General features: G+C 38.3%; 3 protein-coding genes across 9 annotated transcripts in view; 2 read left to right on the top strand and 1 right to left on the bottom strand.

The window, feature by feature from the left end:
- Positions 1–4,469, bottom strand: part of arhgap22b (Rho GTPase activating protein 22b) — a 44,364-nt gene extending 39,895 nt beyond the window's left edge. Inside the window, exon 1 of the mRNA XM_042508288.2 lies at positions 3,864–4,469. Within this exon, the coding sequence (XP_042364222.1) occupies positions 3,864–3,906 (43 nt within the window). The 5' untranslated portion in view covers positions 3,907–4,469. The remainder of the gene's footprint in view (positions 1–3,863) is intronic.
- LOC121958884 (sulfotransferase 1C4-like) overlaps positions 1–24,352 on the top strand; it is a 55,618-nt gene extending 31,266 nt beyond the window's left edge. Inside the window, exons 4-11 of one of the 4 annotated variants that reach the window (XM_088070016.1) lie at positions 20,641–20,789; positions 20,895–21,094; positions 21,229–21,357; positions 21,990–22,087; positions 22,252–22,378; positions 23,043–23,137; positions 23,212–23,392; positions 23,977–24,352. In XM_088070016.1, coding sequence (XP_087926142.1) covers positions 20,929–21,094; positions 21,229–21,357; positions 21,990–22,087; positions 22,252–22,378; positions 23,043–23,137; positions 23,212–23,392; positions 23,977–24,089 — 909 coding nt within the window. In that variant the 5' untranslated portion in view covers positions 20,641–20,789; positions 20,895–20,928 and the 3' untranslated portion in view covers positions 24,090–24,352. The other 3 variants (XM_088070017.1, XM_042508047.2, XM_088070018.1) reach the window with 3 other exon arrangements.
- A 1,979-nt stretch (positions 24,353–26,331) lies between these two features.
- mrtfab (myocardin related transcription factor Ab) overlaps positions 26,332–27,247 on the top strand; it is a 56,859-nt gene continuing 55,943 nt past the window's right edge. The window contains exons 1-2 of one of the 4 annotated variants that reach the window (XM_088070540.1): positions 26,332–26,557; positions 27,148–27,209. The gene's annotated coding sequence lies outside the window, so the exon portion shown is untranslated. The remainder of the gene's footprint in view (positions 26,558–27,147; positions 27,210–27,247) is intronic. The other 3 variants (XM_088070539.1, XM_088070543.1, XM_088070542.1) reach the window with 3 other exon arrangements.

Genomic DNA, 27,247 nt, shown 5'->3' with positions numbered 1-27,247 from the left:
CAGTGCGTGGCTTCCAGTTAGCCTATCACTGTTGATTAATGTGAAAAACATTGCGTGTGTGTCTGTGTGTGTGTGTGCGTGTGTGTGTGTGTGTGTGTGCGTGTGTGTGTGTGTGTGTGTGTGTGTGTGTGTGTGTGTGTGTGTGCGTGCGTGCGTGCGTGCGTGCGTGCGTGTGTGTGTGTGTGTGGCAGGCCGGAGGTGTGGCCAATAAGATGGAGCCTGTATGTGAAAACTGCAGTGGAGCAGAAATGATCTGCATCAGCGGGTGTGCGCGTTATCTGTGCATTTCTGTGCATCTCCACATGCTCATTACCTGAGTGTGTCAGGGTGTGAATGTTTCATCTGTGCAGCGCGCTCTTCTCGCTCACAGAATCTCGTCATCATGTGCCTCGGAAAGGCAGGATGTCAGGGTGTTGCTACATTGCAGGACTTTGATCACAAAACCATGGTAACGCAGATCAAAAAGACGCAGCAGGAGAATGAAGCAGCTGATATGTGGGTAATTAAAGCTGCTACTAGATTTCTGGAGCCAAAGAAAAATGCACCAAGAACCAGATTAAATCTTTAATATGTCGCGGGTTGTAGCACAGCAGGCTTTTTTTATGGGGCAGATACTGTTGATGATGTGATTCCTAGTCAGAGAAATTAATTTACTGCCATCCAAGATTAGTAGCAAATTGCATTTGGGGGGTGATGTTTTTAAAAATGCTACCATTTGTCATAGTTTGAAACTGTCAAACAGAAACAGAAATTAACTAGATTTTCACACTTTCAGTGGTCTGTGGAAATATCATGCCATTAATGCTTCCATCAGAAATACAACATTCATCATAATCACTTCATTCTACATGTCATTTAAGATTTATTTAGTTTTTCATTTGACATTATTTTGGGTGATGTCAATTTTATTTAATATTTTTTGCAGAATTTGTTTTTTTTTATTTTTTTTGATGACTTTTGGAGATTTTTTTTTTTACTTTTGTTGATTGTTTGAAGGGGGGCATAACTATATTTTAGTTTTATATTGTGATATTTAATCAAAATTACAGAATGTCATCAGGCTGAACACAGCTTTACAGCCTCGTTGTGGTGGTAAAAGTCTCATGACTGTAGTGCAGTTCGTTTATAGCCTAACATTAGCTTTTTTTCTGGCAATTACATTTACACTTGGAAAATCCTGGGTGTGATGTTAACTTTGTTGGGGGTTATCCTGCCAAAATTTGTAAGTATCATATGCGTTTGTTCACCACAGAACTTATTTTCTGCAATAATCCAGAATCCAATGGAAACATTCAAAAGGCTTTTTGATGAGGGGACCAGGGTGGCACTAACTGTAAATGTCAAAGTATGTCAATGTACTGGACATTCAGTGGGATCATTCTCCAAGATAAGCAATGTAAGGAGAAGGAACACTGAGACAGACAGGCAACATTGAGTTTTTTTATGTAACTTTTCTCCTTTGGGAGACATAAGTTGTCAAATTCATCATTTGACATGCTGATGTCTAATGTCTTTGCTAGCTGCAGGTATTTTGTTGGCATATCAGCTCTTGGTTGTATATTGTGGCACCAATAGTTCTCCCCTCCCGTGGTTGTGGTTTTTAGGGTATAGTGCTCTGTGCTGTGTCGTTATAGACTGAATCACTTGGTTTCTTTACAATAACTTTTGAGTAGAAAACCCTTGTGTAACATACATGAACATACATAACTGATGTTTGGAACTGATATGCATTTACAATATCAATGAACTGCAAGTTTTTAAAATTTTTTTTAGAATAAGTCAAGTGAAAATTTAAATGTATAAATAAAAATAGTGCTCTGAGGTTTTAGAAAGTATACGTTCCTCCCATTCTGACACTTTCTTTGCACTTTTTAATTAATACATTTTATCGATTATCATTTAAAAAAAATACCAATACAGATATCAGCCCCAATAATCGGCTAGGGCAATAAAATTTCTACCCCGACTCTGAATAAATCCCTGATCGCTGACTTTGCAAATTCAAATAAAACATGTATATGCTATATTAAGGGCTGGGTGACTTGGCTTCAAAATAATATCCCCATATTTTTAGGCTATATCACGATACACTGTATACGTTTTGATATTTTGAAATCTCCTCTAAACTGTAGACTTATCAAATACGAAACTGTTTAATGAACTACATTTAGAGTCAAGTTTTAAAAAATGACGTTATAGTTAATCTCTGATGTTCAGGTTATGGTTATTTAAAATGTCCCACGTGGAACAAGCCATGGTACATCGAGTATATTTACTATATAACTGCATACCTGAGCCAGTTTGTCACTGACCTTCTAGCATCATGAATGTCGCAGCCATCAATAAAAACAAAAAAAAAACAAACACATTTATATTATTGATTCATTTTTCGAGTGCCCTCTTCGACTTTCAGGTTTGCCAGTCAGACAGTCATGTAAAATGTCAAATGCTCGCTGCTTAATGTTCGTTTTTTGACCTGCTTTAACCTCAGCTGTGTCTACTCCACCATTACACCTGTCACATACCCGTTTATTCATACAGCAAATGTGATGCTGTCAGCAGCCAAGCACCAATCTGCAGAAGGTATGCAGAGAATCCTTCTCACGCTCGATCATTGGGTCGCTTTAATCTCTTCAATTTTCAGCGTCTTAACAAAAGTGCAGCGCGTGCAGCAGGGTGCATTTTGTTTTTGTTTTTAATTATATTTTGTGCATTTGATCTTCTGCAAATACACCTGAACTCAAAAATAATGCCACTCGTGTTCATTCCGATTATCTTGCGCAGCCTAAACGTGATGTAATCAATTAAGTGCTAATTTACAAGACAGTGAATCACATCGAGCCAGCTGAATCTGCTTTTAATATGCAGATTTAATCCACTTTACTACCAATTTCACGCCGCTCCAGCGAGGAGGATTTACACATCCCTCTCCAATTCTTGGGAACTATTCAATTCATCTTAATCAGATCCAGCTGTATAATTGCAGTCATGGAGATTAGTGCCAAAAAAGGAAGGAAGGACATATTACTACATGCACACACATACACACTGCACATGCACAAATACATGCATGTCACACACAGCAGCTGACGGCTGCCAGATAGCGCCGAGTGTTGCAGTGATGAAACTAGAGATGCTGCACACTCCTCTTAACCCTTTAACACCTTCAACACGGAAAAAACGTAATGTGCAACAAAATGTCCTGCAAACTGCAAATTCTTTTTTAAATAAATAAAGTAAAAGGTGACAAGGAAATGATCTGACAATTAGTTGGCAGGGTTAATTAGATAATATCAAAAAATAAAATTGTCTTGATTATAATTTTAGAATTATGTGGCAAAAAAAGAGAAAAAAAATGTAATACAATTGCTTTTAGCACTTTCTAGAGGCAATTTTCATGTTTGGTAGTTTGTTTGTTAGTTACTTTTTTGGGGCTATTCTTGTAACTTTTCACTAATAATTTGCTAATTTTTGGGTCATTTTTTAGTAAGTCGCTTGTGAAGCCAATTTGCTCAGGTTTTGGAAGGGTTAATAGAATTCACACCAGCAGTGTTGGCCAGCTGTAGTAGAATGCCAATGTACGCTGGAGCTTTTCTGAGCTGCAGCTTCATTAACAGATGTGTCAGAAAATATATGCATTGGGGAAAAAAAGTGACACATCCTTGTGTAGAATAAAAATTATAAGCAAAAAAAGCACTTTTTAAAAATGCAGTATATTTGTAAAAGTGCAGATAAAGCATCACTAATGCATCTTCTGACGTGACAAACTGCCATCAGAGTCCTTGTCAGATACGAACGATGTGTCACTGCAGAGTTTTGAGTGAAGAAGCAGCTGCTGTAGATGTGAATGCAAACAAACGTACCTCTCCTGGTCTGTCTGATCTTTGGGCTCAGCATGGCTGTCATCGCTCGGCCACGCACTCTCCTCTCATGTTCTTGTACATCCAAGCAGCACCCCACCCCTCGTCTCTTTCCCTCTGCCTCTCCGTGCCTCTCTCCTCCTCGTCTCTCTCTGACCTTCTGCAGTGCGGCCGGCAGCGAGGGGGTTGGGTGAACAGGCGAAGAGGAGGAGAATGAGAAGAGAAGGGGGTGGTGAGGGAGGAGGCGGAACTACCCCTCTCTTTTTTTTCCTCTACACACGCCCGGTGGCCTCCACCCCTCTGTGTTACATTATTCATAGCGGTGCATCCACCTTGGGTTGATGGAGGAGGTTTTGGGGGTGGATCTCCCACCGGCTGACTCACCGGCACACAGATGCCGGTTTTTAAGTGGTGTTATTTTCAGCGTTTTTCATAAAGATCTGTTTTTGTAAAAGGGAGAAAAGGAGAAGGGGGGTGTTCATGTGGCAGGTGTCTCCTCCTCCTGCATCTAATTAAGATGTAGCTTGTCTCCACCTCCTTCCCTTAATCACCCATCCCTCCTCTGCTTTCTCTCCTGTGTTATCTCCTTTTCTTTATAATCCTCCCACCTCTCCCGCCACAATTCCCTTCTGATTCTACTCCACATCCGCCAGTCTCCACTCTCTTTTCTCTCTCTCTTAATTATTTTTCTTTACAATTTTTTTTGTCTTTGTCACTCTCGGCTTTCTAAGAACGACGCTGCCTTCAATTAAAAAGTCAGACGTGGGAAAGTCCCAGCTTGTACATCAGGTCGTAATTACATCCTCCAGGCATTCCAGTGGCACAACTCAGAGAAAACCAGGGGGTAGAAAAAAATACTGTTCCACCTCTAAAAGACAACGTCCTGTCGCCTTGAGCTACAGTGGGCTATAATCAACACAAGAAAGAGTGTAGGAGTGTGGCAGTGTGGGAGCAAGAAGAAAAATGTTCATTTTGGCTCCTGGTTTTGATTTGGTTGCAGTTTAAAAAAGTGTGTTGTACAATAGCTTAAAGGGATAGTTCTGATTATTTAAAGTGTGGTTGTATGGGGTACTTATACACAGTCAGTGTATTACAAACAGTAGTTTGGAGAAGCAGACGGGAGTCTGACACAGAAGCTAAGCAGTGTACTGCTTTGGAGGGGTCAGCAACAAAATGTATTTTAGCAGCCTAAAAAAAAAAATCAATATCATTTTACATGTATGCTATATTGAGAGTATTTTTACTGCTTTACCTAAATGTCAGACAGTGATTTCAGTGGGAAAATGAAGCTGTTGCTCTCTTCCATGTCAGACTCAACTAAGAAAAACATCACATTCCTCTTAAAAAAAGTCAGCATTATGATATTCTGGCAGAGCTGCTGGTCTAACACTACCTCACTCAGTTTGTTAATTTGTGTCATTGTGTAACTTTGACGTTTAAAGGGTTTACTTCAGATTCACCAAGTCACACAATAACACAATTTAACTAACTGATCGAGGCAGCAGTAGACCAGCAGCTCCTGTGTTCAGCGATTGAAAATGAATGTTTCTTTTTCATTGGAGTCTGGTGTTTTTGACAAGAGCATAGACGGGGAACTGAAGCCGTTAACACCTTGCCCGTCAAAACGGGCTGTCTTGACAAAAAGCTGAAGCGGTGAGAATATAGATTTTTTTTAGGTTGGGCCTTTTTAGGTGGCTTTAATAGTTAGTTGCTAACTCCATCCACAGCAGTAGATTACTTTGCTTACATGTCGGACTCCTGCCTGCTTCTCCAAACTGGGGGCGTGCCAACAGACTTTATGTAATACACCGACCATAGATAAGAACATACAACTCCACATTAAAATATCCAAACTATTCCTCTGAGTCAGATATCAGTCTGTTGATTTTTGCTGATTGCAGTCTATTTATGTCATGTTTTTAAAATTTTCATGTCTTCTGAGCATTCCAGTACTGAAGCTGTTGCCAAGTGTACTCAAACTGTGAAGGTGCTGTTGTCAGGTAACGTTAATGCAGTGATATTCCCTTAGCAATCATTTACTTGAGAGGAAGATTTTAATGGTTGACAGGAATCCAGCCTCAACCTCCGCAAGCTGCAACTGACATATAACTATGTTTACACCCTGAAGAAGTTCTGGTTCTTATTCCAAAAAAGGCATTATTCATACTAAGCTGTTTACAAGGCTAATGAAAAGGAATACTTTACTAATTTTCACTTAAAAATGCAGCTGCGCATGCTTAGATCAACATCCCCTAATGTCAGAATAAAGAAAAGTGGAACAGCTGCAGTTTTCCGACACAGCCTCCCTCGTACATTCCTTTTAAAAAGTTCGGCATCGTGATATTCTGGTATGTCCAGAAATCTGTTGAAGTCTTTGATAATGTCTAAAAGTAGGTGTGTTTCTAGTTGTAACCACAAATGTTGGTGAGACTGAGAGTGTGAGGGGCGGGTCTGTCTCTTGATCAGCTGTATCCTTTGTGTCCGTGGTGGTGGCGCCATGGTTTGCGGGCAACAGGAAAATGTGGATGTACCACCTGTAGTTTGACCAACAGCTCCACCCAATATTGTAATTTATGTCATTTGGTGTTATTTATAATACATATAGGAGGTATAAATTCTGTAAAACTAATTTAAAAAATATTATATATATATATATATATATATATATATGTATATATTTTAAATTGTATTTAAATTGTTATGCCAAACCAAACCACAGCGTTTACCACAGTTATAAAAAGCCTTGTTTAGTAGTCACCCAGTTGAGATGTTTTTAGATTAAAAAAAAAAAAATCTATTATTATTTTAGATTTTTGCACGAAACTCTGCATTAAAGGGCTGTGTCTGTATCTGATGTAGAAATGTCCTGCCCTCAGTCTTCAGTCCTCAGCGTCAGACCTGTCGTTGCTGTTAGCAGCTGTGCTCCCTCCTCCTCCTCCTCCTCCTCCTCCTCCTCCTCCAGTGTACAGAGCATAATAGCCTTCAGTCGTGCACTGCAATTGAATCAGAACTGGCCTCACGTCAACCACAGCTGCTCTTATTACAGAGCAAAGAGACGCAGAGGGGGTGGACAAGTGTGTGTGTGTGTGCCCTCACGTAACATACATGCACATGTACACACAAGCTAACAAGCTTTTAAAATGGAACAGCACAGATCTGCTGCACACACACACACACACGGAGTAAACCAAAATGGAGCTAAAATGAGGCTGACAGAAACAGAGATGGGGTCACACACGCTGAAATGAAACAGAGTAAGAGTACACACACACACACACACACACACACACACACACACACACACACACACACACACACACATTGACAAGATGAAGCTGAGAGAAGGAGGAGTGACACACACACACCACGAGGCCAAAAGGAGACTGCAATAAAAAGCCGTCAGTGCCAGTGCTTGGTTTGAGACTGAGGTTGGGTGAAAGCGTTATGTTCTGGGTGTGGCTCTGGGTGTGTCCCTCTGAATTTACCCTTTAAATCATCCTCATATTGTTCTATTATCACACAATGTTGCACAAAAGAGGAAGAGGCAGGATGGATGTTTGAAGCCACACAGCGAGAAGAGTGGCAGAGCCGCAAACCACCCAGCACCAAAGCGTTCCTGTTTTGTTTAGCCATAACCACCAGGCTGCTCTGTGTACACTTCACTGGGACTATCACTCTGGTGTATACAAGCCTCCACGCCTTTTTCGGAGCACCACATTTGCTGATTCAGGCGCAGCAGTGTCAGGGCCCATGTGAGCTCAAAAAGTTGGATCATGTTGGTGGAAATATTTTGCATCCATACCAGTTGTCGACTGAATGACTGTCATTCTCCAAAGCCTGCAGTATTGAAAGTTGTTTCTGTACCGGGTTTAACATTAGTTAGACTGACAGCATGAGAGGTGAAATACTATGATGTTATTGTTATTGAGTCAGCCAGTTGAGCATGTGTTCAGTCATAGGAAACAGAGACAAAAAACTCTGGCACAAAATAAGTACTCTAAACTAGACGTAACATTTTAAATAGGTAAAGTATACTTATTGTCTTGTATTGTTTTGTGCAATGCACTTAGTCCCAGGTTAAATACCCAATATACTTGAATTATAATTATATTTATTGGTTATTACAAGTGTATTTATTTTAAAATGGAACAAAGTATACTTAGTGTACTTTACGAGCACAGTTATAAGCAAAAAGTTATTTTTTTATGTACCAACAATGTCCTTAATAAAATAATGATTTGTCAGTAGTGTTACTAAAGACATACTAAAACAAATTTAAGTTTACTTGGCAGAACTACACCATTTAGATGCACATGAATATACTTATATATATATATATATATATATATATATATATATATATATATATATATATATATATATATATATATATATATATATATATATATATATATATATATATACATACATATATATATATATATATATACATATATATATATATATATATATATATATATATATATATATATATATATATATATATATATATATATATATATATATATATATATATATATATATATATATATTATGCACCTCTAAAAACTGTACTTTTCTCTACTTGAAGTGTAGTTCAATAAAATTTTCACTTAACGTTGGTACACTTTATTTAATAAATGTCTTTGAAAGGAGAGTAAAGTATTTGTTAAAAAATACATTTAAATTGCAATTTATTTAAATTCAAGTAAGTAAAATATAATTAAGAAATGCTTTCAGTACAGTAGTGTTTATAAGAGATCTAAGTTTATTTAAGTGCATCCTAATGGTGTCTCAAAATAGTATAGGCAAGTACACTTAGAAGTATTTTAGTATGTCTTTAGTAGCACTATAACATATATTTAGCATATCAGTTACACTATACATACAGGAATTGAGGGCCACAATTGTAAACAGTTATCGCCAGCAGAAGTAAAAGTGAAAGCCAACCTTTGTCCACATGTTTTTTTACCTTGCTATACTTGCATCTTATCAGCACCGTGTACGAGATTTTCGTCGCTTCCTCTTCGATGCACATGGTTGCTACCTTTTGTTATAAAATCTTGACTTCACCTGCATGCTGTGCCCAGGGAAGTCCTGAATCAACTCGCTCTTGGAGCCAGCCTCAGGTGGACATTAGAGGAACTGCAGTTTTTGGCTCTTAATGTTGACTTCTTATTGCTGCTAGCTTGGCAAGCGCTATCCCAGCTACACTCAACATGCCATCACATTGTCATTTTCTTGTGAATTGCAGAAAAACCTTATACACAGATATTCAACTTTCGTAGCATGCTATGTTGAGCATGCAGCTGTCAACGTTTCTCTTGTTAATAATCATGCTTCTAGTTGTCCCCAGTCACCCCTGAGGTCAAATAATGTCACAGAGAATGAACCGTGGCTGGAATGCTAACAAGTCCTCAGAATCCATCGTGTTTAGATAACCTTGTAAAATATTAATACTGCGGTTGATTAAAATTTCATACTGTTAGGGATGGGCTGGGCGAAAACAGACCAGCAGGGAGGCTGCTGAAGGTGCGACTGTTGACTTAGCATTATTTATTGATCGCCACCGACTGGCTGTGATGGGCAGTCACCAACAGGCTGTATTGATAGTAGCTCTGCCTCCCTAAATAATTGTATTATAATCAGATTTTATTTTTATTGCATTACTGCAAAAAAAGAGGATTTTTTTTAACTTACAATAAACCATATGGGTTATTGGCTAATTGTAAGATAAAACACAGGAGGAATAACACTGATCAAATCGCTTCACACATTGCGTTCATTAAAACCGTCTCTCTCCAATAAGTAACAGACTGAGGCTCTCTCCTGTAATTAGAAGACAGAAAATTAAATTGCGCTCGTTAAGAGACAAGTGTGACTGACTAAAGAGACGCACAGAAGAGAGGTGTCTCCCTTGAGGTCTGTCTGTCTTTACATCTGTCTGTCTCACTTGCTCGAACCTCCTCTCTGCCCCCATTACCCACCCTCACTCCTCTGTCACTGACAATTAGCACAGGGCCATGACTTCATCCTCTAATGGTTATGAGAAGAGCTGACAGGACAGCAGACTGTAGCGTATGCAATATGGATGGAAGCCTGCTGCCTGTCTGACTGTGTTTCTGTCTCTCTGTCTGAGTCTTCTTACTCAGTCCTTTTTTTCCACATTTGAGTTATTGCACACAAGCATTTTTCAGCAGATGAACTTCTCTGAGGACGAAAACAATTTAGTTAGGAAGCTAATATTGTACATTATCTAGTGAATCTAACGTGATCTGTCACTGTTTTTTATTTTTACAAAGCCTGCAGCATTGCTGAGAAAGTGACATCTCCCGTGAATTGTCAGCACAGCAGAGGGCTTGTTATATGTCACTGTAACTGTTTCACCCTCATTTATCATATCCATCTATTCTCTATTCTAATGTTGTCATATTTTTAACTTTTCTTATCTTTAACTTCTCCTGTCTAAAGAGTGTCACCATTGGCCTCTTACTCTCCTTTGACCCAATTGCCAGAATAAAAGCTGCCATTGTAAGGTTCTTCAAATCACATATACATAACATCTGTTAGTTATTATGCCATGGACATGTTAGAACTTTGCATTTCAACAATGCTGTGGTTAATGTGTGGTTATGTTCAGGCACAAAAACCACTTGGGTGTGGTTAGGGAAAGATCATGTTTTGGTTTAAAATACCCAGTTTTGGTGATGATATTACTGCTGGGAACACAGCGATGGCTCACTAAAGAACACCCATTTACAGTGGCAGAATTGCAGCTGGAAACACGGTGATGACTTTCTAAAAATACCTGCTTTTAGTGGCATATTCAATGCTGAAAATGCAGCAATGGCTTGCTAAAAAAACATTGGCTTTAGGTGGCACATTTGCCTCTGGAAACGCAGTGATAACCTGCTAAAAAAATACCCACTTTGGCATAATCAACTCTGGGAACACAGTGATTGCTTGCTAAAAAAAAACAAAAAAAGAAAAAAAAAACACTTTGGTGGCACTTTCTCCACTGGAAATATAGCTGTGGCTCACAGAAGACCACCCTCTTATAGTGTCAGAATTGCAGATGGAAACAAAGCGATGACTTGCTAATAACACCTGCTTTTGGTGGCATATTCAAAACTGAAAATGCAGCAATGGCTTGCTAAAAAACATACGCTTTAGGTGGCACTATAACTTCTAGTAATGCAGTAATGGCTCGCAACAAAACATCCCTCTTTGGTGGCATTATTGCCTCTGGAAACACAGCAATGGTTCGCTTTAAAATACCCACTTTAGTTGCACTGTCACAGTTAGAAATGCAGCAATGCCTTGTTAAAAAAACATCCCTTTTGATACCATAATTGGTACCCACTTGGTATGCTCAAGAAAAAACACCACTTTTCTGTCACACCATTGCTGCTGGAAATGCAGTGATGGCTTTTAAGAAAAACCCACAAACAGTAGCTGCTAAATACACAACAATGGCTCACTAAAGAACATCTGCTTTTGGTGGACTTGCTATAAAACACCTGCTTTGGTCACACAATCCCTGCTGGAAATGCAGGAATGTCTCGCTAAAAACAACCAGTGTTATATTTTGCTCTATAACAATGTTCTGCAGCTTAATTATTTAAATTTAAAGTACGTTAAGTGATACCTCTGATACATAAATATGCATGGAAGCAGAGTGTTAAGCTTATGAAAAGGCCCACAAAGTATTTGTGAGCTCCTGGTTTCATTTCTCATAATGTAACAAAGTCGAATTGCCCTCCGTCTCAGCCAATAAAGGATCCAGGGCCATGCAATCCAAGTTAATTAGATTCTATTTGTGGCCACATTGCTTTGCCTCCGCAGCAAATCTGTTTCATTCATTCTGCCTGCTTGTGTATGTTTGGGTGATTGACGTACAGAGAGAGAGCGAGGGGATGGAGAGACTGATGGAGAGGAAAAAAGCAGGGAGAAACAAGAAGACAGCACATCTATATGTGTGTGCATGTGTGTGAATTGATTTTCAATAGCTCTGACAGTCTTTGTGTCCGGGAGCGTTGCCCAAAGAGCATCAGACTGTTCAGCTGTAACAGACCTCCAGCTGTAGCTGCTCTACAGTAAACCAAGCCATCATCAACCACAGAAAATAGCCTCAAATACATAAACAGATATCAATACCATCATGGCTTTTACTCCTGGTTGTTGCAGAAGGATAAATCTACCAGAGGAAAACATATGTGTTACAGTTAGCCATACTAAAGGGCTCTGATGTAGGAAAATGTCTTCAAGTTTGGGACAAGCGTCTACTTCTACAACAATGAACTAATTACATTTTGGCGGTCAAAGGTCACTGTGAGCTGATCTGTTTCAGTCTTGTGAACGCAATATCTCAAGAACACCTTGAGAGAATTTCTTTAAATTTGGCACAAAAGCCCACTTGGACTCAAAGATGAACTGATTAATTTTGGTGTCCAAAGTTCAAGGTCACTGTGAACTTGCATCTGTCTCATTCTTCTGAACATTATATGCAGAAAAATAACTTGAGCGAGTTGCCTCAAATTTGGCACAAACATCCACTTGGACTCAGAAATGATTAAGTTAAATTTCAAGGTCACTGTGACATCATAAAACAGGTTTATGGCCATAACTCAAGACCTCATATGCTGATCATAACAAAATTTCACAGAAATGTTTAATAGGATTAAACAATAAAAAATGACATTTTATATCCAAAAAGTCATCTTGATGTGACTTAAAAATGTTTTTGCAAAAACACTTTTTCTGTCCATTACTCAACATTATATCTCAGGAGCAGATAATGAGACATTTTGTCAGATACTGAATTGGTGACTCAAATCTTTAAACTGTGCTAACTGTATGTATCTTCTGTGCTGCCGAGTGTGAAGCATCCATGTTTTCACAGAGCTGGATGTAAACTGTAAGTGCAACTTGCAAACAGTTGTCAGAGGCATACAACTGCAAGGCTTTACTTGTAGTTTTCTGTATTTAAACCGATTAAGCTGTCAATCCAATATAAAGGATCATATGTTTTCCTCCAACGCTGCTCCATCTCACTGTATGGCTGAGTCAATACCAGGCTGCCTGCTTCTTAATGAGTCTATTTGCTGAGATCTTAATCCAGTCCACTCAGCACTCTTCAGCTCAGCGATGTCACGCACCTCTGAGGTTATTCATTGTTTTCAAATTGTATTGACTGTGGGGACATAGTGAGGACCCCGAGAACGGGTGAGATAGAAAATTGATCTTAATCTGGTAATAAGATAGAGAGGAATGAACAGAGGACAGAGGCCTTCATTGCCTTTAAAGGCGGATTTTAATGTGGCCATTTTTTGTGACCAAGGATTGTGACTGTACCAACCTCTCCCAGCTAAAAACACTTATCAAAACCCACCTTTCAGAAGTGATTTTAACGTGCCATTAACGTTGTGTGTACTTTATTGTGTATTTTAGTTTAATCTATTTTATTGTCTTTTTTTGACTTTTGTAAAATGTCTTTTAGTACCTTGAAAAGAGCTCTAGGTTTAGGTTTAGTTTATTTAAAAGAGGGTAGTGCTAATTAATACATACACAAGGTATAAAAATGCCAGAACAAGCCAGGAGGCTATTTTTCATCTGTAGTCCCTTGGACACGGTGTTACACAAAGCTTCTTAAAAAAACAACAAAGCAAAATGAAAAAAATTAATACATAAAATAAATTTAAAAATAAATAAAATGTTTTATTATTTATTTATTTTTATTTATTTATTTATTTATTTTACAGGACCGATTGCATCTCAGCTGGAAGAGCCAGGCGGGTGTCTGTAGTCTCTAGTTTCAGAAGGCAGCTGTCTAACTGATGGACATTCTGCATAAAACTAAAGCCTGCACTTTCCCATCAATAGTGAGGTACCTTAAGTTTTTCCATTTATAACTTGTGAACAAGTGGGAACTAAAGTGACAATTTTGCTGGCGTATGACATTGTTATAATGTTGGGTCATAAAATTTATCACAAATGATTTCATAGAAAGAACGTATTAGATAAATGCCTTAAACTAGGGAGCCAAGAACGGCCATGCTTGCAAATACTGTCTAATGCCGTATGAGCTTAGAGCAAAAACAGGCTGGTAAACACCAGTGAATAGTCAGCACCAGAATGTTTTGCTGGCTTGTAAAACACTCATACCAGAGCTGTATCAGCTGTTAGCACAAGTTGTGAGCTGTAATCCAGCAGTAAATGTTTGTCTAACTGTTGATGGTGGAGCTGTTGAGTGGATTTTTTCAGGTTGTTGCTTGCACAGGGCGCCATGCTCTGCATATTTTTTTTTGTTCCTTTGTCAGTTACATGCCAAAAAAATCAGTTAATGATAAGTTATTTTAGGCCCTAGAAGCATATTTTTACTCTATTTATGAATTTGCACATCTTTTTGCAGCCAATGGCTGTTAAAACAATGTTATCCTTTAAAAGTGCTTGAAAAAGTACATCAAAGTCCTTGTCTATGACTTGTTCCTGTCTGTATGAGCCCTGTGACAGACTGCTTTTACTGGAACTGACGATAACTTCACATACTAAAGTATTAGTGAAAACATCCAGCATCAATGACAGAAAGGTAACATTGGATAGAAGTGTTGGTTCTCAGTGAGTATTTGCTGCCCTCTAGGCCAAAGAGATCGCCAACACATGTAGTATAGTACAAAGTATCTCCAGTTAATAACTGCATGTTGATCACAATTATACAGTTGTTATCACAATGTGACACTTAATTTTGAAAAACTTAAGAAGGTTGAGATGGCCTGATGCTGAAAATTGAGCTTAACGATCAAAAGTGTCTTTGACCAAAGCATTCAATGGATACCAGCTTAAAAAAAATCATATTTTTAACTAATATGAACATGCTGTATTGCAAATTAAAATAAAAATAATAATAAATAATTTTCAACTCCACGCAGTTCTGAGCCTCTTTCAAAGTGATACTTAATATTATTATACTATTATTACACTAGCCTGTTTGGTTTTCTTTCCTTAGGCCATCCTGGTGCAGGGAAACACAGGACAGAGACGGCTCTGTAGTTAACAGTATTCAGTAATGAGCTGTGACAGAAGAGTTGACAGTGGAACCGGTCTGTGAGGTTATGCAGCTGAAATAGTAACCAAAGTTGAGTTTTAGCTGCTTTCCTCTTTAATATCCTAAACATCAGCACCCATTGTTCCATGATTAAAGAAATGAACTAACACTGCTCAGAGGACTGACTGAACTGACTTGCACTGAAAAACAGTGCGGTTACTATGCCATCAGAAGCGTTAAAAAAAGAAGAAGAGTTTCAGAATACGTAGTGTAAGTCAGTGTTCGGGTGCTCTAAACACATCTTGCAAATAATTCTAGGATCAAGAAACTCTTAGGTTTTTTACCAGCATTAGTGAGTCCGTCTCAGATCCAACTCAAGGAGTAGCAGGAAAGTGACTAAAGGGACTCCAAACACATTCTGCAAGTAGATTATCACATCTCTCTGTCTCTCTCTCTCCAGCCGTAGAATTACACTCTAATCAAGATGCCACCGAGAGATTTATAAATGAAATCTTGTCAGAGTGTCAGTGTGTTGCAGTCAGACGAGGAAAGAGCTGATATGTTGTGCACTTTCTTTTTGTCAGATGGGCTCACTTGGCCAGACACAGAGGTATTTTTTGTTGTTTTTTCCCCTTGCAGCTGCTGTTTGCACACTGTATTCTTTATGGCTTTGAGCAGCTACAGCAGGACACTTTGGGTGTCTGTATTTGGTACAAATTTTAAAGGATTAAGGTAACTGTTTGAAGGATTATTCTTTTGTAAATAAAACATTGCTTTTGTGTTGCTAATGCAACAACTTTGGTCCCTGTATACTTCCTGTCATCTACCAAGTACAGTCAAAAGAAGGACAGGTGGTGACATCAGTGACAGCATAGACCAAATCACAGTGACGCCTCGCTAACAACAAAAATCACTTCCAGGTTGAAAACTGGCTGCTGTTTTGAATTGCGGAGATATTTGAATTCAGCCCACTTGTTTATTTCTGTTGTCATTTTCAGTCATATCTGTAACATATAAAGATAAGAGTTAAGCACAGTGGTCTGACCTGATCTGACGCATGTGCTTTTCTTATTAACTGCATCGCTTTGATAAACCAAATTTACTGGCGCAGAAGCTAAGCAATGTACCGCTGTGGCAAAACATATTTTATCCACCTGAACAAAATCAATATCAGTTTAAGTGCGCAATATATTTGAATATTATCAAATCAAATTAAATCAAACTTTATTTATAGAGCACTTTTCATACATTTAATGTCGCACAAAATGCTTCACAAGTTCAAAACATGAAACAACATCTAAACATATAACCCCCCCCCTTCACAGGCCCACCCACCAGAACACATACAGAAAGACGACATTAAAAGGCACAGAACAGAATGACTGTGTAATGGCTATGTCTATTATGTAAAAAAAAATATTTTGTTAAAATATTGTGATTCTGTTGCATTATATCTTTGTTGTTTTACCTTTCATTAGAAAAACCCATCCAAACAATTATTAAATACACATTACACGATGCTGACTAACATTTTTTTATCTAAATGTTGGTGTTTTTTGCCTTTTTATTGGTCTTCAAACAGATCATGGATCTGTCCAGCAGCTGCATCTCAGTCCCCTATTGGGTCTGATATATTGTTACATCATGGCACATAAACGAACAAGAAAGGAAAATGAACATGTGCATAAATAATTAAGAAATACATCAGTAAGCGTCACATAATGTGTGTTTTTTAATCTGGTGGAAGGATTTGTCAGTTAAAATTTAAACAATAAAGATATGATGGTTTATAGTGTTATTTGCCCACCTCACTGACTCCAGCAGAACTGAAACCAAAGTCTGGCTCCTTGAACGCTGTCATTGACTCATGACCTTTCCTTCTTTTATATTTTTCCTATCAGCTACCAAGAAAACAGTATTTTTAAAAAATATTTGTATGGTCACTGTCAACTGAAGAACACAGTGTAAGCCTACAGAGTATGTCCATATTTAAGAGTAGACAAATTTCCTCTTTGACAAAGCGCAGTTAGGGCTGGCTCAGGCTTACTTTGGACCAGCCCCTAGTGAGGCTGATATAGGTCCAGTCTGTTGGGGCACCGTGTACCATGTTACAAAAATCAAACACTCCAACAACAGGAAAACATTCTCATGTTGGTCTTGTAGTGTGTTTTCAAAACAAACTAATCACAGCAAACTGAAAAAACAAATCCAGACACAACAGCTGACTTCAAAATAACCTAAAAATGGAGAGTGAAGAGGAAATCTACTGCAATTTAAAAACAGTCTTTGAACTAGGTGTATAGTGGAAGAAATAATAGTGGAAGAAAGTGTGGGGCAAACAGTAGTTAAAAGACAACTGAAGGGAGCTTTTCATCTTTGCCATGATCTGGAAAATATTGAGATGTAGTTTTTTCAACGTCTCTTGAGTTGCACCAAGAAGCAGTACTACGAATTTATTTTGGTTGAAGTTTTGGGTGTTTTTAGGGGGTGTTATTCCATCTCTGAAGAAGAAGAAGACCCAACTTGCCAATGCCATTTTGTATATTAGCTGATGAGCAATCCCTGGCTGTTGAATAACTAATCTTTAACAGCAGGCATTCAAGAACACTTAGGGTACTTTGTTACGCATTAGGCATCTTGGTTAACAATTAAATTCTGCCCACATGAGGTGGAGAAGATAGTGTAGCTCTTGATGTTTTGCACAATTACAGCGTCAGTACCCTACCTTTTGGGAAATCACAAGACAATTTTATAGTGCACTACATAGTGAATGAAATTTTCATTTAAGGTTCCTAACAGCACTACAATAAGGCTTACTCACTATATAATGCACTATATTGTGGACGTCTGTGCACCCCGAACAGAGCTTGACTGTGCAGAGCAGTGCAGAGAGAAGCTCACCAATCAGTCACCATTGAAGGGGACTAAATCTGCTGGTTCTGGGTTAATAAATATGAATCCAACTATGACTTTTAGCATGCACTGGGGCAGTTTACAGCTGATTGTGAAGCAGTTGGAATGAGAGTCAGCACCTCCAAATCTGAAGCCATGGTTCACTGCCAAAAAAACGGTGGATTGCCTTGTCTGGGTTGGGAGAGACTTGCTGCCCCAAGCTAAGGAGTTCAAGGATCTCGGGGTCTTGTTCACGGTTGAGGGTAGAGTGGAGCATGAGATGGACAGGTGGTTTGGTGCAGTATCTGCAATGATGCAGGGGGTTGCATCGGTGAAGAAGGAGCTGGGTTGGAAGCTTTCGATGTACCAGTCCATCTATGTTCCGACCCTCACCTGTGGTCCTGAGCTTTGGGTGGTGAGATCTCGGATACAACCAGCTGAAATGAGTTTCCTCTGGAGGGTGGCTGGGCTTAGCTTTAGAGATGCTTCTTTGTGTCGAAAGGAGCCAGTTGAGGTGCCTTGGGCATCGGATGTCTCCTGGGTGCCTCCCACTGGAGATGTTCCAGGGACATCTAACTGGTCGGAGGCCCTGTGGCAGACACAGAACCTGCTGGAGGGATTACATATCTCATCTGGCCTGGGAACACCTTGGAGTACCCCAGGAGAAGTTGGAAAGCGTTGTTTGAGAGGGGGAGGTCTGAAGTGCTTTACTCAGCCTACTGCCCCGCGGCTGGGCCCTTGATCAGCAGACGTCAGCAATGGGTGGATTATCTATTTCCACTATTACAGCTCCAGTGAAAAATTACGTTTTGATGTTAAAGTTTTATTATTGTTGTTATTGATGCGGTGTTACAATAATAGGGTTCCCATCAACTGATGGGGAGATTGTTGGATACAAAGCTGGAGAGTGGAATTTGCTCATAATGAATGGGCTGTTCCATAGCTAATGCAGGGAATCTATGCTAGCTTGCTAGACTTAGACTTAGACTTAGACTTAGACACCTTTATTTATCCCACTTGTGGGAAATTAGCTTGTCACAGCAGCCGTGTGTACAGAAAAAATATATAAAATATCAATATATACAAAATATAAAATATACAAAAGTGCACAAATAGGCATGTATCAAAGAAGAAGAAAAAATGTACAGGTTTGAAATACAAAATTCAAAGATATACCAGAAAAAAATCAAAGATATACAGATTAAAACAAGATGCAGGTAAGAATGTGGGAGAATGAGGGAGCACTGGTGTTGCATTGTAATAAATAGTAATAAGGATAATTAGGCAGGGGCAATTTTTAAAATACAACTGAAAGAGAAAAAAGTGACATGATGGCAAGAATTTAGCATCACACTGTAAGAAAATTGATTAAATTAGAATTTTCATAACACTTCACAAAAACTAGCACAATCAACTGTTATATCACCTTTAAATCAATGTATTTGATACGATTTAAATATTTGTGGTATTTATTATAAATACCAACATGATTGTGTGAAGTCCGTATGAGTGCAGTGTAACATGATTAACTGTGCCGGGTTGACTTCAGGCAGGCATTGAGACTGAAACCTCACAGAAACTCGACACATATCTTAAGTTAAATAATCCTTGAGAAATTGTTTTTGTTGCTTCTTTTATCTTTAAAAGAAAATAAAAATGCACCTGTTTTCTCTCTAGAGATGTCCTAATAAACAGAGGTTACTAAAGGAATCCCTAACCAGCAGAGAAACAGCAAAGAAGAGATAACGGAAGAGTCACAGGGATGTTTACACAGTGCCGTAGTGCAAAGCCAGAGTAGACCTGCGGGAGTATAAAAGCAAATTAACTGTGAGTATTTGCCGAAGAAAGAAAAGCCAGTTCAATAGAAGGACCTCAGGGAGAACCACTGAACCAACTTTGCCTGACTTATTGAAGTCAAAATTTGGTCAAAAATGGGTGGATTATCTATTTCCACTATTACAGCTCCAGTGAAAAATTACGTTTTGATGTTAAAGTTTTATCATTGTTGTTATTGATGCGGTGTTACAATAATAGGGTTCCCATCAACTGATGGGGAGATTGTTGGATACAAAGCTGGAGAGTGGAATTTGCTCATAATGAATGGGCTGTTCCATAGCTAATGCAGGGAATCTATGCTAGCTTGCTAGACTTAGACTTAGACTTAGACACGTTTCTTTATCCCACTTGTGGGAAATTAGCTTGTCACAGCAGCCGTGTGTACAGAAAAAATATATAAAATATCAATATATACAAAATATAAAATATACAAAAGTGCACAAATAGGCATGTATCAAAGAAGAAGAAAAAATGTACAGGTTTGAAATACAAAAATCAAAGATATACCAGAAAAAAATCAAAGATATACAGATTAAAACAAGATGCAGGTAAGAATGTGGGAGAATGAGGGAGCACTGGTGTTGCATTGTAATAAATAGTAATAAGGATAATTAGGCAGGGGCAATTTTTAAAATACAACTGAAAGAGAAAAAAGTGACATGATGGCAAGAATTTAGCATCACACTGTAAGAAAATTGATTAAATTAGAATTTTCATAACACTTCACAAAAACTAGCACAATCAACTGTTATATCACCTTTAAATCAATGTATTTGATACGATTTAAATATTTGTGGTATTTATTATAAATACCAACATGATTGTGTGAAGTCCGTATGAGTGCAGTGTAACATGATTAACTGTGCCGGGTTGACTTCAGGCAGGCATTGAGACTGAAACCTCACAGAAACTCGACACATATCTTAAGTTAAATAATCCTTGAGAAATTGTTTTTGTTGCTTCTTTTATCTTTAAAAGAAAATAAAAATGCACCTGTTTTCTCTCTAGAGATATCCTAATAAACAGAGGTTACTAAGGAATCCCTAACCAGCAGAGAAACAGCAAAGAAGAGATAAAGGAAGAGTCACAGTGATGTTTACATAGTGCCGTAGTGCAAAGCCAGAGGAGACCTGCGGGAGTATAAAAGCAAATTAACTGTGAGTATTTGCCGAAGAAAGAAAAGCCAGTTCAATAGAAGGACCTCAGGGAGAACCACTGAACCAACTTTGCCTGACTTATTGAAGTCAAAATTTGTCTTCTAGTTGTCGGTTTCCTTGACTAAATCAAGAATCAGCCATGCCAATGGAGGAAAAAGAGTTGTCCCACAGTGGAGACCATCGTCCTCCTCTCATCCTAGTCAGAGGAGTTCCCCTGGAAAACTGGACCGCCAAAAACTTAGACTCCGTCATGGCTTTCCGTCCCGATCCCTCAGACATCCTCATAGCCACCTACCCCAAAGCAGGTACTTGTGTTCAACTCTAAGAGGGTAATCAGATTAGGACAGGATGTTTTTTTTTTACTGAAGTTATGTTAGTGTTTTTGACATAAACTAATCATTTTAAAGCGCTTTTTAAATGTATGATTTTTGGGCATAAGGGACCACATGGACCCAGGAGATAGTCGACCTGCTTCTTCACAAGGGAGACGCTGAAGCCTGCGGACGAGCCCCCACACACATCCGCAGTCCATTTCTGGAGAGCGCCTTCCCACCACCCAGCCCGTCAGGTGTGTTCTTATGTTTGTATGTGTGGTTGTGTTTACAGTTTTAATTAAGTTTATCTTGAAGTGCCTTTTGTGTCAGCTGTCAGCTAGCTTTACCTAAAACTGAAGTTCTAATATTCAATAGATCTTACGTGTGCGCGGGGGGGTGGGGGGTCTTTTCTTTGAGGACATTGAGGGCTTTTTTTCTGCACTTTGGTGTTTATATTTCAAGTACATGACATGAGGATAATGAGGGCTTTTTCCTGCACTTTGGTGTTTATATTTCAAGTACATGACATGAGGACAATGAGGGCTTTTTCCTGCACTTTGGTGTTTATATTTCAAGTACATGACTTAATCATTGATAGATTGAAATGTGTACTTCAAAAAGTGCCAACTTTCCAGATGAGTCTTGTAATGTTAAAAAGGTTTTTTTTTCTGATAGCTGTATTTACTTTGCAGATATAGATTATTAGTACAAAATTTGTTGCTGACCAAAGTGACCATACGAACACCTCCCTGATATGGCATTCAGAAGTGCATATTTATCTACATGTATGCATTAGAGAGGGACTCACATAACATAAAGATAACACTGAATCTGAGATGGTGTTTTTTTATATGACAGAATCCTTTTCCCTGAATTTCTGTTTCAGGTCTTGATCATCTGAGGAATATGGATCCCCCGAGATTTATTAAAACACATCTTCCTTTTCAATTGCTGCCTTCTGGATTTTGGGAAAACAACTGCAAGGTAAGACAGAAACTCTCAGAATCAAGTGAGGGCAAAATCCTGCTGGGAATTTTATTGCTTCAGACTGAATAAATAGATAACAGATGGACTAAACCATACAACTTGCTCACTGTCTGCCTTGTTGTTGTAATTTCCTTTTTATATGTCCCTGATGGTGTGTGAAGGTTATCTACGTGGCACGAAATGCCAAAGACAACATGGTGAGCTACTACCACTTCGACCGTATGAATATGTTCCATCCTGAGCCGGGGCCATGGGAGGAGTATATGACCAAGTTCATGCAAGGACAGTGTAAGTAGATTAAATCTCATTCCGTGGTGTCATTTTATCTTTATTCACACTGTTTATTAAAAGCTTTTAATCACCTGAGAAAATTGTATGTTGTCTGAATAAAAAAAAAAGAATAATATTTCTGTTATTTAATTCAGAAAATGAAGGAAAATTAATGGATTTGTGACATGCTTTTGAAATAAGATACTTTTTCATTGTCGGACTTGGGGGGGAGGGTATCAAGTATTTCCAAGTCAATGGCTCATGCCCAAGTAAAGTCACGAGTCACTGATGATGTCAAAGTTTAAGTCGATTTGCAAATGTTTTGAGTTTTTTTCGAGTCTAAAGACATCAAATTTGTGACTTGAATCTGATTTGCATCCAAGTCATGTTGCTGGAGTCCTAATCTCTGGTAAAACTCATTACGACTTGAATGTTTTTTATATGGGTTATTGCAGTAATAATAAATCAAGCCAGCAGTTTTAAATATTAACAGGTTGTTGAAGAATTGATATTGGTCCAGAGAATAAAAGAGCTCAAGAGCCGAAGAGATTATTCACAACCAGGCAACGCAACAGTTACTAAAACATTTCTCATAACTAACTCTTTAAAATTGACAAAAACCTTTTCCTGGAGTAAGAGTAATGTTACGATGAAAGATGCTCAATGATTTCTGTTTCTAAAGTGGCATGGGGATCCTGGTACGACCATGTGAAAGGCTACTGGATGGAGAGAGAGAAGAAAAATATCCTCTACCTCTTCTATGAGGACATGAAAGAGGTACAGAGAACATATTGACTCAGTATTACCAACATCTTCTGTACACATTCTTAACATCATATTTGCTTACCCAGAATCCTCGGCGTGAAGTGGAGCGCATCATGAGGTACCTGGACTTGTCTGTCTCTGATGAGGTCATCAGTCGGATTGTGGAGCTCACGTCCTTTAAGAGCATGAAGGAGAACAAGATGGCCAACTACTCCTGGAAGCCAGCAACTGTTTTTGATCAGTCCATCTCCCCCTTCATGAGAAAAGGTGCACCAGTCTGCTCCCATTCTTGTTCAGAAGCAAATTATTGATCAAAATGATTAAAAATAAAATTATAATAATAATTATCAGTTCTTTGGATTATACAGTGGCGCCCCTTAGAGGTTTATTAATTTCTTCCCTTTGCTTCTGTTAATATACTGTGTATATATATATATATATATACATGTATACTGTGAGAACCTTATCCTCATTATGGCTGAAATAGTTGGTTGATGCAAATGCTAAAATCTGAAACTACTTTAGTAATTTCTTCATCTTTAAAAACATAATATTTCTAGCAAAAATGCCCAGAATCTTCTCAAATGTGAAGCCTTACTGGTTGTCTTGATCTTGTAGTGTACTAATTTAACTTTCTTTGGTTATGTTTTGGACTATTTTTGGCCCAAAATAAACAATTTGAAGGGGGCACATTGGGACATATACCATACCACAATTACCTTATAGCTCAATAATTTAGGCTTTTAGGGAAAATGATCTAAGAGGTTGCACCTTACTTATTTGCTAATTACTAGTAATTGATTACATATCTAACACTTTTGTTTCCTTTTCTGCATTTTCTCTCTTCACAGGCGAAGTAGGTGATTGGAGAAACCATTTCACACCTGAGCAATTACAAATGTTTGATGATGATTATAAAAAGCAAATGAAGGATGTCAGCATACCATTCAGGACTCTCATCTAACGATTTCTCCAAACTGATGCAGCTCTGCAAACCAAAGACCGACAAACGGCTACATTGCAGCACTCAGAATGGAGAAATACTGACCAAAAAATAAAAAATAAAAATAGAAATGAATAAATTTGCTTTATCCTGAATGTTAAACACTGCGATGAATGTGCCTCCTGATATGTAGTTATAGAAGAAAAGCAACAAATGCTTGTTAAATACAATACAAAAATGTATGTTCAAAGGATCAATAAAAACCCATCGCTCATTTGAAGTCATGTGATCACCAACAGTTTGCTGACTGCATTGAGCCTGTAGAGAGCGCTGTCAACATATCGCATGTGGTTTTCTGTCCATTTTAAGTCATTCGAGCTGAGTGAATAAGCCAAGTAAAATAAGTTAATAATCACTTTGAATACCCTGAAAAATAAGTTAAATTTATTGTGGTAATGAAATAAAAAAATAAAGTATCTTTCTCTGAAATGCAGCTGTGAAGAAAATAATATGTATTGTCATTGAAGCCTGTGATTGTTCCAGTGATAAAGTAGGGAGTTATACTTGGAGATGGATAACTCAATACTGATGGAATGACAATGAAAATGTTATTGGCTTCTCTTTTGTATCTTTGTCCTGCTAGTCCTCTCACCTTACTTATATGTGGCTTTTTACACTTACTGGTATAAATTGCCACTGTTTAGTTTTAACAATAATTTCTTAATTTGCTGATCTTAGACCAGTATAGCGTACATGTAATGTACGTAAATGTGTTTAATTAAGCTGAGCCAAAAACTTTACTCTGGAATTCTCTCACTTCTACTGTGTTCTGTTAAGAGTGATAGCGAGAAAAAAAGGCGAAAAATCTGATAAAGCATCACCAAAATGGATTATATTTATATAATGGCAATATTTTTAAAAAATATATATATAATTACCCAAAGGGGTAAAATGAACTAAAAATGGCCAAGACTTTTATGCTTTATCTGAAGGTGATGTACATATTGCACCTCCTGAGGGATGAGGGGGGAAGGTTACACATAAAAAATATAGGTGTTATCAGTGTTAGTTGGGAATAACTGAAATGGAATTAAGTGAGTCAATAGACTGTGGTGAAGAGGTAAGAGTATTCTGAAGATGTCCAATTACAATAGCCAAGATTTGATTGCCAGATATTGCTAGACCTGGCTGCAGACACAGCTCAGGCCCACAAGGGCATGCACAAAAGGCATCTCTGCAAGTGCATGCCCAAGAGTCTGGGTTGGAAGGATTTTATTTATTTATTTATTTATTTTATGAACTTTATCAAAATGTATTTAACACTAATATCAAACAGTTTAAAAAGCCACATCATGGTTATGTTCATATTTTTCACATCAACTGAACTGAGTAAGGGCAGCAATCAGACAAATTAAAATATGTAGACAGCCTCAAATAATTAGATAAGTGAAGAGTAAATCACAAGACAACCAATATACAAAAAACATCAGAAAACACAAGTAGTCATTCAGGAATTAGGGCACATAGATATTTATTTATGTTACCTTCTGTTTAGGAGCTCTAAGAAATTAATTTTAAATTTCCTTTTTTTAATTGTTTATTATTAGTATTATTTAATTATTTATTTAGTTATTTTTGCTAGGACATGATTTGTTCCAAATCTCAAGAAATGGTGAAAGATGTAAGCTCATTTAGGGACTGTAGCCTGCTTGGCTGGGGTGTATCTGTAGTTTTTTGTTTGGCAAAATTAGGGGGGTCCTAATATCACAACCTGAATATTTTTTTTCTTGAGCCTCCCTGAGTGACTTGAAACGCATGATCCTCCCTTCACCATAAATAACACTATTTCACATTTTCTTGCTTTGGTAAATGATGTGATTTTAGAGCGATTTTTTTTAAAGAAAACATTTTTTTGAAATCCGTTTGTAGATGGGGGTTCTGAGGGTATTTAAAATAAATACAAAATACTGCCATTAAAAGTCAACTGTCCCTCCCTTAAGCAAAAAACGAAACAAAAAAATTCCTCCTTAGTACTTGTAAAATGATCTAAAGTGCCTCCCCCGTTTTACACAACTCCTCCCCCTCACAAGTAACGAACAGTCCCTTAAAAACCTGTAGCTCTCCTGTCTCATGAACTCCATGCAGTGTGACACTAGATGGAGACAGAGTCTGTGCGGGAGGATGCGTGTGGCTGTGCTGCATGCGTCTATCTACAATCTATTTTCTCCGTTTCTTAACGTTAAATGCTTTACATATTTTGTCAGAGGCGGTGTGTGTAACACATGCTGACATGTCTCTGCTGCACCGCCTCAGACCAGTGTAGCATGCTGGTAAACATGTTGTAAAGGTGCTGTGGAGGAAGTGGGTCTGTGCGTCCCACGCAGAGGAGGGTTTTCCGGTCAAAGTTTCCTTTGTGAGTCGGAAGTGGTGGTGTGATGCCAAAGCCGTTTATCCTCACAGACACAGCACTCAAGTGGCGACCATGAAAAGTAAGCATGAATACAAACATTTGATATTAAGTGTATCGGCATTAGCTAGCTTTCCCACCAGAGAGGAGTGTATGCTAAACAGTTAGCTAGCGGTTAATGCCCAGCAGATAGCATGCTAACGGTAGCTAGCTAACTTGGGGTGTCTGTAGTCAACAGAGATACCGAACAGCTTTTAAATGCCTGTAATAAGTATGTTGGTTTGTATTTTGTTGTCTTTTGTGTTTACCGTGTCGTTTCTGAGTGATTTTACAGCACAGTCTCACTTTAATTCGCGTTCAGACTTGAGGTTCACTCCCACCCAGACAAGCTAACAATAGCTTAGCATGTGTGTGTTTTGGACAGTGACAGCTGGAGGCTGCTGCCCCATGACCTATGTGGACAGGCCTCCTGCAAAGTGGATTCGTTTAACCTTTAAAAACGTGATTGTTTTTACCCTCTTTTACTCCACGAGGGCCCTTTTTTGGGCCATGTTACATTGAGACCGAACCATGCTGCTGATCAAATCCGCAGAGTGATGGAGCAGAATGCAGAAAAGGGTTTGGCAGGAAAGGAGATGTTATCTGGTAAATCTTTTTTGTTTTCCTCAACAGAACCGTTCAGAGCTCCGTCCTGCTGAAATGGGAAAACGCCCCTTCAAGATTTAGTTACACAGGTGAGCAACAAGCCTAGTTTCTTACAGGCCAGGTGGGA

The sequence above is a fragment of the Plectropomus leopardus genome, chromosome 19 (assembly GCF_026936395.1).
Source record: "Plectropomus leopardus strain MGB_pleo_1.0 chromosome 19, ASM2693639v1, whole genome shotgun sequence".
Taxonomy (NCBI): Eukaryota; Metazoa; Chordata; class Actinopteri; order Perciformes; family Serranidae; genus Plectropomus; species Plectropomus leopardus.
The sequence above is the reverse complement of the archived record's forward strand: the minus strand, read 5'-3'. Positions and strand labels throughout refer to the sequence as shown.